We start from the raw sequence: 12,152 nt of genomic DNA, 5'->3' as shown, positions 1-12,152 counted from the left end.
CATCCAGGATAGAAGGAAGACACAAAGAACTCAAAATATACTGAGTTAGTTGGACCAAGGAAGCTCCAGTCTAGAAGTCAGGCACTTGAAGGCATGGGTCTCACTTCCAGGATTTCTATTAAAACGTGCAATTGTACTTTATATATAATGTCTGGAGAATAATAAATGCTGTAGACAGGGTTAAAACAAGACAAAGGAGATATCTATATCTGGATACACTGGTATATTTAGGCAGCCATGTTGGATTCAACCAGTTGCTTGCAAAGCCTTAATTCTTCAAATTGTTAGAAGTAACTGGAAAATCAAATAACATACAACAAAGATTCATGCAACACATGTCTTTCTCTGAGAAATTATTATTTTTTAGACAGAAGTAGTACTCTACGTTGAATCTGTCTGCACATGATAAATATTTGGTACCACTTCATATATTAAGCAAGAAGAATTGTTCTGATGTCACCATGTCAGGAGGCACTAACAATAAAAAGTGAACAAAGTCAACTTTGGAAGAAGAGGATGACTTAGAGGAATAGAATAACCATTACGTTTCCACAGTAAAAAGCACAAGCACATGCTCTGAAGGGCTGAACATAACTTCTGTTACAAACTAAGTTTAAGCAATCAGCATGACAAAGGATTAGACAAATCCCTGCTGATGACAGGACGAATCATCAGAGAGAAGGAAGACATAAACAGTTAAGTAAGAGTTCCCATGCATGCTGACTGTCACCTCCATCGGGGGACAGAAACATTTAAGCTCTGTCTTGAGCTTAAGAGAACCAGGTTCTGGGCCACAGTCTGAGAAGGCTTCATCCTTCTGCTCCTGCTTCCTAGAAGAAACTAAACAACTTGGTGGGGAGCAGGTATTCCTGAACTCCTCCTTTTGAACCAAGGCCAGTACGCAATCAGGGAAGAGATGGGAGGAGAAGTCAGGACAGAGCCAGGCTGTTCAGCCCTGTGTGTTAACAGTCTCCTTAAGAAAAGGAAGTTGCTCATCATTAATGCCAGACATGACAGCCATACCAGCGCTTTCAACCCAGTGTTAATGCGTGTATTTTTTTTTGCTATCTTCTCAGCAATGCCTCAATGACTTTCAAAAGAAAAAGATCAGGGCCATACATGAAAACACTCAGTAGGGAAGAGGCTTATATAGACAGCGGGATGTGTTCTCTGCAGTGGTTAGAGATAGTAAAACAGAAACAAAAGGTTCAGTACTCCCTAGAATAACGTAAAGAAAGCCTTTTTCTTTCCTTATAGTCAAGCTCAAGGTGAGGTTTCCTGCAGAGCTACTAAGAAGCAGAGAGGATCGTAGCTTGCTCAGGAATTTTGAAAACAACATTTTAAAGGGCTCAAAATGATTCGTAACTCTCAGGTTATTCCTACTGTTATCCGAGAAGAATGCCTCAGCCTTGAACATCCCTGTCCTCTGCATTCATTTATTGTATCTTCCTTTATTATGTGCATTCCTTATAGCACCACCTCTTCCTACATTTACAATGGAAACCATTTCTCATTCTTAGATAGATACTATCAAACTATTATCTTAAACAGGTATTTCTTGAATATAATCTTATCCCTAATGAGAAACTGCTGGCCATATTGCAGGTGTGACAAATGTTCTAAAATGAGACTACAAAGTAATCAGAAACAGACCTAACAGCTCCATCTTCCAATATCACAGTATGAAATCTCATGCAGCCATGTCCACTGATAGGGACTTGACCAGATTCTCTCTAAGGTTCATGGTAGATCTTGGAGTATAGTTTGTGGGGTGGCAGGCAGAAGCACCATCAGTAAGCTCCAGAAGAATCTTGGGAAAAAGTGAGGAAAGGCAAGAAAATATAGAAGACTAAGAAAAGATCCGTGTACAGAATTATGTGCTGACAGAGTGCAGAGACTATATCACGTGCCAATTAGAGCCATCTACCCTCTAGAAAAGTGCCAAAGGAAGCAGCATTTCTGTCCTTTTTTTCAGGGCATAAATGGACCCTTTGTGGCACCTACCCACACTGAGAAACTTCCCAGGCAAGTGCCAACTGATTCCATCACCCACCTCAGTGGATCAAACCCCATCATCTTTCAGGCATATTAGAAACCAAAGATGCAGCCTGAATACCAAACCAGGGCTGCTGGATGACAAAACTCAACCCTAATCTGATTGTATGGAAAAGGGAACCATGATACTCCCCATCACAAGGAACAGTACAATAATAAAGCACAAAATGGTGGTATAGCTGTCCCACTGGCACCACGGGTTGAGGACCTAACACCAAGTTTCACAGCAACCCAAGATCTGGTGTAACCTGAATTAGTTGACTGTGTTTAAAAAAAAAAAAAAAACAAACAAAACCAAAACAACAAAAAAAACCCCCACTATCTAAAGAGCAAGAATAAATATAACCTGAATGAGAAGCAACAAAGCTGCTGAAAGGAACACTGGATAAGTTATTATCTTCAGTCTAATGTCCTCCTGGAATTGTCCTGGAAGCGTATCTCTCACTACACAATTCCTGAGTGGCTTTGGATAATTTCTCAAAAAGAGAAACAGTTACAGATAGCAGTTAGACGTAACGAAAGGTTACGCCGTACAAGGTTAAGCTGGCTAATGAACTGAACGATGAGCAATGGCTGTTTCTACCAGACTCAATGAACAACCATTGTAAAAACGTGGCAGGGGACTGGTCTGAAAAAGTTTTCTCCTCCATAAGCAGTAAAAATACGAGTTAACGCATAATACTGTAGTCAGTGCGCAGCAAGCTTAGTTAAGTTGAACTTACTCAATATTTTAAAAAAAGTCTCAGTTACTAAGGATTTTGTTTCAATATATCACCAAAGTGACTACAGAAAGATTTTCAGCTCTTCTGCTCCAGATTTCATACAACTTCCCAGAATAGTTCAACTGCTACGAAATGATTCCATTCTTCAGGGTAAGAATGCCAGCTTCAGGACCAGGAAGATAAGATCAAATTAAACATCTGTCAGTCATCATGTAAAACATGCAAGTAGTCTGACTTAGGGCAACCTTCTTTATGGCAAGCTCCTCCTCTCCCTCACGACAGCGCTGACACCCCTGCAGCATGCAGAGCAGCTGGTAGCTACGAGGAGCAAGGGCAAGAATAAGGGTACATATGGGAGCTGGAAGATGTAGGAAGGAGGGAGAAAGGTGCACTCCAAACTCCTTCCCTTCGCTCCTTTGTCCAGTCTACTCAGCAGCAAACAAGAATGGCCTATCTGAGCTGGAGAAACTTGTTGGGGAGTCCCTCAGCCCTGGGGAAGGTACACGCACACCTCTCACCCTGCTGTTTTATCCAATGCCTCATGCCACCCCACCCTTTTTTCTCCTCCTCCCACCCCCAAGCCCTGCCTCCTCACATTTGCTTCCAGGTTGAACTGGAGAAGGGACACAGTTGCAGCAGTGGTTGAGGCAAGGAGATCAAGAGCCAGAAAAACAAAAAAAGAAATAGTATCTCCAGAGCCAGCGGCAGCTCTCCACGGTTTCCTATCCCAGGTGCTTGATACGATGTGTGCTTGCCGCCAGGCTAGAGACAAGGATGCCAGGTATGGGGGTTGTGCATCAGAAGAGGAGGAGGTTTTCCATACATGCCAAAAATGCCTCCCTAACTGCTCAGTTAAGCAACCCACATCAGCATTTCCTGATGAGTGTCCTATCAGATTGCACAGCTGAAAAATACTCAGCTCTAGTTACAGCAGCACATTAAGGAACAGGTAATAATGACTGTAATGCAAACTGAATTCAAAGAAGTTCCAAGTTATTATTTGTATTGTTATGCCTAGAGTTGATACAAACAAACATTCACCTTATTATAATACATATTGCAGCACACCTTAATCAAGATCAATTAAATGGCTAGTGTAAGTTGAGAACACACACATGTGAGATGCCAAAATAGGGAGGATGACTAAGATGGTATTAAATTTCCACAGTTATGATTAATCACAGTTAATCTATCAGAGCTCAGCCAAAAATAAACTAATAGTCAAAAAAGAAAAAAAAAAAAACAGAGAAAAAAAAAGAGAACCTCAGCGAAGGGAATGCACTTCTCTAAAGGTTTTAGAAATACACTGTCAGCTGAACTGCAAAGCTACCCTAGTGGCACCACTTCTCCCCCAAGAAGATGTTATAAAAATGAGTCACGCCCAGATGACATACAAAATCCTTAATGCATCTGTTTGAGGGACTTGCTGTGTTATTGTCCTCTTTGGACTTTGAGTTCTCCCTCAAGCCATAGTTTGTTGGAACTATATATTCAGCTCAGACTAATTGATGCAGTACGTTTGCAGTATTGTTTCCAAAATATTTCCACCAGCGTTTCAAATGTTTCAAAAATTAACAGTGGGGGCACTTAGCTATTGGAACAATTTAACAAGGGTTGTCATTGAATTTTTTTTCTATTGAGGTTGGATGTTCTTCTAGAAGTACACTCTAGTTCAAACAGGAATGAATTCAGGGAAGTTCTGCCGGCCTGAGTTATACAAGAGAAAATAACGAATGATAAATGAGTCCCTCCTGTAGCTTTAAACATCTCCAAATCTGTTTTGCAATTCCTGTGGTGTTTAGGACAGCTTACCTTCCCACCCACCTCTATTTTATCTGTAACTTATTACACTGGTATCTGAGCCACTTGAAGGGATAGCATCTCATAATCAGAAGTATCCGGTTTTGCTTATAGCCATTTTTTACATTTCTAGTTTTGAGGGTCTTTTTGGGGGGAGAAGATTATTTATTTATTTATTTATTATTTATTTCTTTCCAAGAGACATTTCTTCCAGAAATCAACAGAACTCAACTTGTTTCATGGCTATTCTGATGTTACTGATGTGCATTTCCAAGGAGGTTCTTGTCGTCTTGTCTATGGCTGCAGGACAAATAAGCTTTGAATATTAAATTTGCTACCCTATGGAATGCACTGAAATTAGGGATATTTTGAGTGCTTAGTTTATATCAACTGCTCCGTAGCCAAAGCTCAACCACCCCATTTTGAATAGACAATTATGTTGCTATCATTAAAAACATAAAATAGCAATACAAACTACAAGAAATACAAAGCATTTAAGTTAATCTCTACAGTACAGATGATCACATTAGAAGAAAAAACAGCTCATCCTAACATGACAGATTTTGTTTTTACCTTGGGTCCACATTTGCTGTTGCTTCATCAATGATAAGGATCCGATTTTTTTTTAGAACCGCTCTGGCAAGACACACCAGCTGTCTCTGACCAACACTAAAATTAGACCCAGATTCTGCCAGCTGCGTCTCCATTTTATTAGGTAGATCTTCCACAACCTCCTTCAGTTGCACCTGTTGACATGTCAACATACTGTAGGATGAGTAACTCTCTTTTAAATCAGCTATTGTGTGTCTGATGACACAACAATAAGTATGCAAGATTTACCTTTTATATTCTGACACAAAACGAGTACGTGCCAAGTTGGATTACACAGTGTGTCAGTTATTAGAATTCTAAAAACATTAAAGCACATTGTTAAGAATCTATTAATGTTCATTAAAACTAAGATATGAATCAAAACGTAACCAAAGCATCATCCCAAAGGATAATTTTTTCATAAAAGGCTTATATAACAATATACATGTCTACACACACAGGCACAAACGCACACATATACAAACGTGCACACAACGGTCTACGTTTCTCCATGAACAGCTATGCCTTTATCAAACCTGATGAAAACATCTAAAACCTGACGCACACAAGCACTGTAGTGTTCTTTGGCTTGTAAATATCAGATGTACATTACTAGATTTAATAAGTCACCTCTTCCAAGGCATTCCACAGCTCTTCATCAGTGTATTCATTGAAAGGATCTAAGTTTTTCCTCATAGTTCCAGTGAATAAAACAGGCTCCTAAAACCAAGTAAAATTAGTATTCCATTATAAACACAGGTTTTACATTGCAATAGGTAATTTAATAATACTCAGAACCAACCTGTATCAACAATAGCACAGAAATACCAAACAAAAAGCTATCTTTTATGAAATGCAAAGGAGTGTATTTCACAATAGCATACCTAAAGGTGGGGGGGAGGGGTGGGGGAGTGCTGGGGGGGGCGGTGGTGGAGCAGGGAAGGCAAGCATTCAACCAGTCTGTGTGAAGATAATTTACCAAACAGGACAGGTCTGCTTGCAAATTGATGCACACAGTTATGTCCATACTCAAACAGGCATTTACATGCCACTGTTTTGGTGCCACAAGCTATATATATGCTTACATGAAATCATCGCTATCCTCCTGGTATTGTTAATGAAAACCAGCAACTACCACTGCCAATGAGCTCACACTCCTAAATCACGTTTGGGCAGTTTTGAAAATTTGGTTTTGAAGCAGATAAACCAGAGAGGAATCAAAGAGCTCACAAGGCCTTTCTGGTTTTCCTTCTCTATTTGGTTGTGGTTTTTTTTTCCCATTTCATACAACAAAAGCCCTTCAATTTTATCACCAGAGCCTAAGAGGAACAGCTCTCACCATTTCAACGCAGTGTTTAAACCTATACACATAGAAGCTAATCTATACTGCCACAGCATCAAAGCAAACTTACTTAGAACTGGAGCACTGCTGGGCAAAGCTCTAATTCAAAATACACCAGGGAGTCAAATCAGTACCTCCTCCCATTCAGGTACCAATGTGGGTTTACCTGTGGTCGAAGCAAGTTTTGTTCTACTTCAGTTCCCGGTCAGACCAATAACAGATCATTAATCAAAATGGCACAAATCAATTCACACTGGAAAATGTAGTGCTTGAGAAGCAGGAAGACAACTTTTGGTCCAGAACTCCTCAAGCAACAGATCAGTACTCGCTAACGAAGAGCTGCCCAGCCTGAGAGTCATGCACTGACACAACTATAGGGCTAAACTCCTCTTAATACCACACATAAAGACAACAACAACAAGCCAAAAGTTGCAACAGTGCTAATCATAAATGGAGACCATTCATCATGTTGTCAGTCATCTTTAAATTGGAGAAATCTTATGCAAAATGTTTTCTTTTTTTCTCCCCTAGGAAATAAAGTCTAACTTACATTGGATAACTTCAGCTTACTCCAAGATCAACCTCTGTCATGACTTATGCCCTATCTAACCCTAGTGATGCCCAGCTCCAAAGGGCTGCAGTAAATCAGAACAGAATTCAGACATTAACCCTTTTATTGTATCTTCATTTCTAAACCACTCTGAGTGGTATAAAAGGATTAACAAAGACAGAAAATGCCACAAGCAATGTAAAAGAATGTATGCATTTCTTGACATAACATGCCAATTATTTGAAAGTATCTGTTGCATTAGCAACATGTCACTAAAAACCTGTTGAATGAACAAAAGGATTTTAAAAAAAACATTAACAAGTTAGAGAACATTTTTCTTCAAAAACACCTAGAAAGTAATTTGTTTAACAATACATATTTTAATACACCATTTGGTGTTTTGAAGGTATTGTTACGTTTATTTTCCTTTTCAATACATTTTTATAGGTTGGTAAAATAAGAGGCTGAATTTATAAAGTGTTCATAACTATTATAAAAGTCCTAACAACAGACATGTACTGCAACAGAAGATAAGGATATTTTTTAATTATCATTTCTGACACAGATTATTATTTAAAATAGTCTGGTTTATGAGAGGAAAGTAATAAGACAAACCTGTAAATAATTGTTGTAAAAATGCTTGCAGTCAGGGAGGCAGACAACATTTGCATAGAAAAGATTTACAAACACAACCTTCACACAGCTCCATCCAAGCAAGCAATTAGAAGCCTAAGCGCATTTTTATTTCTCCAGGTAGGTATTTAAACTTACGTATAAGAAAACTTCAGTCTTGCCTCATCACTCTCTAGGAATGGTTCTGTTTAGCATGTTTTATTTATAATTTAAATAAGCATCTCTCCCTCTGGTTTCTTAGCTTCCCACATAATTATGAAGATATTTGCTGCAAAATAACTACCCGATGTTACATTATTATTTCTATTATTGACACTACTATTAACACAGTGCAAGACAATGCCTATCACTCAGTTTACTATAGTATAAACCTTATTGCAAACCCTCTTCCTCTTCTTACTACAACCACTTCATAGTTTTGCATATTTTTAGTGGAAACCAGTCTTCCATTATGAGGAAAAGAAATGCTACCTGCTAGCCTTTGGACACTTAAACCCCTTTGGGACCATGATGAAAACCCTATCATATAAACTTGATAGAAGTCACAGAATTCAACTGGATTAAAACAGTTTTACAACCATGTCAATAGACGAATGTATGAAAAAACCACATGTATAATTAAATGCAGTGAACTTTGAGCATCTGCATCACTCAACATGTAGACACTGTACTTGACCAGCAGTTTTCCTGTCTCAGTACTCTATTTTGTTCAACTAGGCTGAATTCTTCCAAACGTAGAAATCACCCGCCATAGTTACAGGCAAAGCTTTCAAAGAGCTGTAAACCTTGAATGAACTGATGATCATCTGCTTTCAGGAGAAAAGAACGCTGCACACAAAAAACCAGAACTTAAATCCACATAAAGTCCTCTTTACATACAAAAGATGACTAGTACCAGTAAGTACGTCCACTGTGTAATAACAAAGCCTTCAGCATACAGAAACAAAAGACATCCTGTACTAGGCAACAATCCAGTTGCTGGGGAAGTACCTCTTTTTTTTTCCTTTGATAACACCATACCTGTTTTTCTGTGACTCCCATTCTTGGGAAAGGAAAAAAAAAAAGCAGGTAATCAAGACAGGCTTAGAACCACTGTTCATTACTATTTTTATCAGATTTTCAATTTAAAGAAAATAATACACTCTGAAAGCCATCCTGCCAACAGGCTAGCAAACATTCAGATACAAAGATGGTGTAAGGACTCTAAATACATCTTCTGTAATAAAATATAGAGATCTGAGAACTGCTAAACATGGCAAACAAATTCCTCTGTTTCCAGCCTCCTGTTCTATCTACCTGCTACAACATCCCAGACAAATTATTAACCAAAACCATGACTTAGCATTTACAGAATATATGAGCTTTTCCCTCTTCCTCCCTCTCCAGTGGAGAGCAAATGATCATGGAAGAGATCAAAGCTCTCATGAAACATGGTAACCTGCACAGGCTCTGCCTTCAGGAAGTTTTGAGGTTATACGTAATCCTTCTCTGATTCAGCATCTCATTTGAAAGTAAGACCACAGAAGAGAAGACCTGTGACCTACTGGACTTCTTGGAACATCTTTTTTTCTCCAGCACCAGAGACGAGGCTATTCCCAACACCATCTCAGGTTTTTTTCCTGCATTGCAGCTTTGCCTGCATTCAGCTTGCTCACCAAGTTTTTGTGTATGGATCATAATGACCCACCCTTTTGTCCATTCCTCTGCTTTCCTCCTGTCCAACCATCTCCAAATAATGGAAAGGCTGGTAGCTCACTTTCAGCTGGCATGTTTGCTTTCTACATCTAGCCTCAGTCATTTTGTACAGGGGTGACTAGAGAAGTGAAAGTGGTCCCTCGAAGTCCTTTACTAAGGAAGCTTCAGGCAACGCATCAGGCAGGAATTGGTGCCAAAGGATCAAGTGACTTCAGAGAACTGCTGAAACTGGCATGTTCCTGTCAGATCTTCTCTGCTCTTTCCCAGACTATAGGAGGAGACCTATATATATATATGTATTAACACCTACTCACAAGTATTTCAGAGGAAGAGACAGGAAACAAAACTAGGAAGAAAACGCTCCAGTCCCCAAAGCTGATTCTGTTTATCTTAAAATAATCAAGACCTTACTCAAGTAAGTCTTACTTGACTTACTCGCTAAAGTTTCTATGTCTACTGCATACAGGGGTGCAGGGGGAACATATCCCGGCAAAACATTTTAAATACACAGCATTATATTGAAAATGTTTATAGCAGATCAATTCACTCTCTTACCTGAGGTATAATCGAAATTTTCTTCCGCAAGTCATGGAGTCCTAGCTCTGACGTCAAGTACTTATCAATCCAAATCCTTCCTTCGGGTTCCGCCAAGCGAAAGAGGGCTGCTATCAGAGAGCTTTTCCCAGCTCCGGTTCTTCCCACTATTCCAACCTACAGAGCAAGCCAAGCTTGTATAATTAAACCATGAGCTTTTCAGGATAAATTAATATGTCAAGCAACAGTTTTACAACATCACAGGATTTATAGTAGAACAAGCCCAAATAAAACTTCTTCATAATTAACATTTTTTCCAGAGGAAAAAATCTCCCCCCAAATCAGTTTGGATTCAGGTGACATTTGGATACCCAACAATTTCTTGGATCATATTCAAAGGTGAAAGATTTTCCCTTAATGTGTGGTGGTTTATTGTGTAAACAAGATAGAGTGGCTTGGTGTATACAGTATATAGAGTAATGTGATTCAAGGCTGCTAATTTTTATACTAAACTTGGTTTGCTGGGTGATGGTAGGCAAATCATTCCAGGCATGCACCTACTTCTCAATCCAAAAAAGGACTCCCATAAAGCACTTTGGGAACAATGTATGAGCAGTATTCCCATTTTAAATAACTGAGACTGATTTTGGTTAGCATAGTTAAGGTGAAGTAGTTCAAAGTAGTCAAAGTAGCCAAAATAAAGCCAAAACTAGCAGGAGGGTTATCAACTGTATTCATGCTTCAGACAGCTTCAAGAGAGTATTCACAAGTACTGAAAGAGTTCACAAGTATTGAAACTACAAGGTCATGTGAGCAAGCTGTGATTCCTTTCCAAACAGGAGAAACAGTGAATAATAAAACCACAGTGATTCAGGCTTTTATATGTTCCCAAAGAAAAATCAGAAGCTGTATGCAATGTGAAAAAATAATGCGTTCAGAAAAAAGAGGTAGAGCAAATGCAAAATATGGGATTGCTAACTTTAATGACAAGGGGTTAAGACCTACAAATATTCATATGAAACCAACACTTGGGAGAAAGTAGGCCCATTAATAAATGAGAGGAGACATATAATTAGTGGTGATTGAATACTACTTGAACAGCAAACTTTTTTTCAATATGTTGTCTTCAGGTAAAGGATTCTTAGAGAAAACAATGTACAGTAATCAATTGTATCAGAGAAGGTGATGGAGTAACTCTGCACAGATCTGATCTGGCAGGATTTGTTATTTCCTGCACTTGGTTCTAATCGCTACATTTCCAGAAAGAAATCAACACACTGGAAAGAGTTCAGAGAAGTGCAACATAAAATTAATACGGGTTGGAGATACTGATTTGATGAGGAAGGATTTATGAGGATTAAACATGTACCACAGAGCCTGGTGAAGTGATTGGGGTGCAGAAGGGAGGAAGAAACATGAAAACCTTCATGAGTATACGTACAGACACCAGAGGGCAATTACCCATTGCCTGAGACTCAGATGTATGCAGTAATGACTGCTGGAATGAAATTAAGCACAGGAAACATTACATCCAAGAGCAGGAGAAACTTTCTAACAGTCAGAGACACTAAGCTCAGACAAAGCAGCAGCGCCCACATTTGATCAAAAATACACAAAACACTAAAAAAGTATACTGCAAGGAACAACTTACGTGGCATAAGCTAAAAGGTATTTTCTACTTCTGTTTTCTGATTCAACTATTTCATCCAACAGTTCATTATTGTACTATTGTATATAAACTAACATTTATACAGTGCTTATTATTAAAGATACCGCTTATTTTAAGCAAATCTGTTACAATAAGTGACAATATGTCTAGCATTCTAAATTATATCAGTGAAACAAAGGAAAAATAGTTCTGAACAGTTACACTACAGCTCAGAAAGAAAATGCTGAATGGAGAACACAGACACCCAGAGTTGTGAAAACAAAAGTTCAATTGTTTCTCTGTAAATGTCAGTGATATAAAGTATTGTATTAAGGATATAAAGAAAAAAACATTAAAAATACATTGATACTTAAAATAAAAATGCAGCTGCTCTGCATATTGTCAAAATCCCACTTTCAGTTTGGCATCAAATGAAAGGACTATGCTCTTCAGTATTTAGAGGAATCTATTTGTATTTTTGGTCCAATTGACTACAGGCTGCTGAAAATTGACATGAATTTGAAACAGCTCTCAGTATACACATTTATTTATTTTTTTAATACACTGTATTCTTCAGAGGCC

The 12,152-nt window shown here is 38.6% G+C and overlaps 1 protein-coding gene across 2 annotated transcripts in view; it reads right to left on the bottom strand.

Moving 5' to 3' along the window:
• The window catches only part of ABCC4 (ATP binding cassette subfamily C member 4 (PEL blood group)), a 154,192-nt gene that overhangs the window by 22,412 nt on the left and 119,628 nt on the right, over positions 1 to 12,152 (bottom strand). Inside the window, exons 26-29 of one of the 2 annotated variants that reach the window (XM_075711521.1) lie at positions 11,364 to 11,420; positions 9,944 to 10,099; positions 5,799 to 5,888; positions 5,151 to 5,323 (exon numbers count right to left, since the gene is read on the bottom strand). In XM_075711521.1, coding sequence (XP_075567636.1) covers positions 5,151 to 5,323; positions 5,799 to 5,888; positions 9,944 to 10,099; positions 11,364 to 11,420 — 476 coding nt within the window. The remainder of the gene's footprint in view (positions 1 to 5,150; positions 5,324 to 5,798; positions 5,889 to 9,943; positions 10,100 to 11,363; positions 11,421 to 12,152) is intronic. The other variant, XM_075711525.1, reaches the window with a different exon arrangement.

This window comes from Pelecanus crispus, chromosome 1 (genome assembly GCF_030463565.1).
Source record: "Pelecanus crispus isolate bPelCri1 chromosome 1, bPelCri1.pri, whole genome shotgun sequence".
Taxonomy (NCBI): Eukaryota; Metazoa; Chordata; class Aves; order Pelecaniformes; family Pelecanidae; genus Pelecanus; species Pelecanus crispus.
The sequence above is the reverse complement of the archived record's forward strand: the minus strand, read 5'-3'. Positions and strand labels throughout refer to the sequence as shown.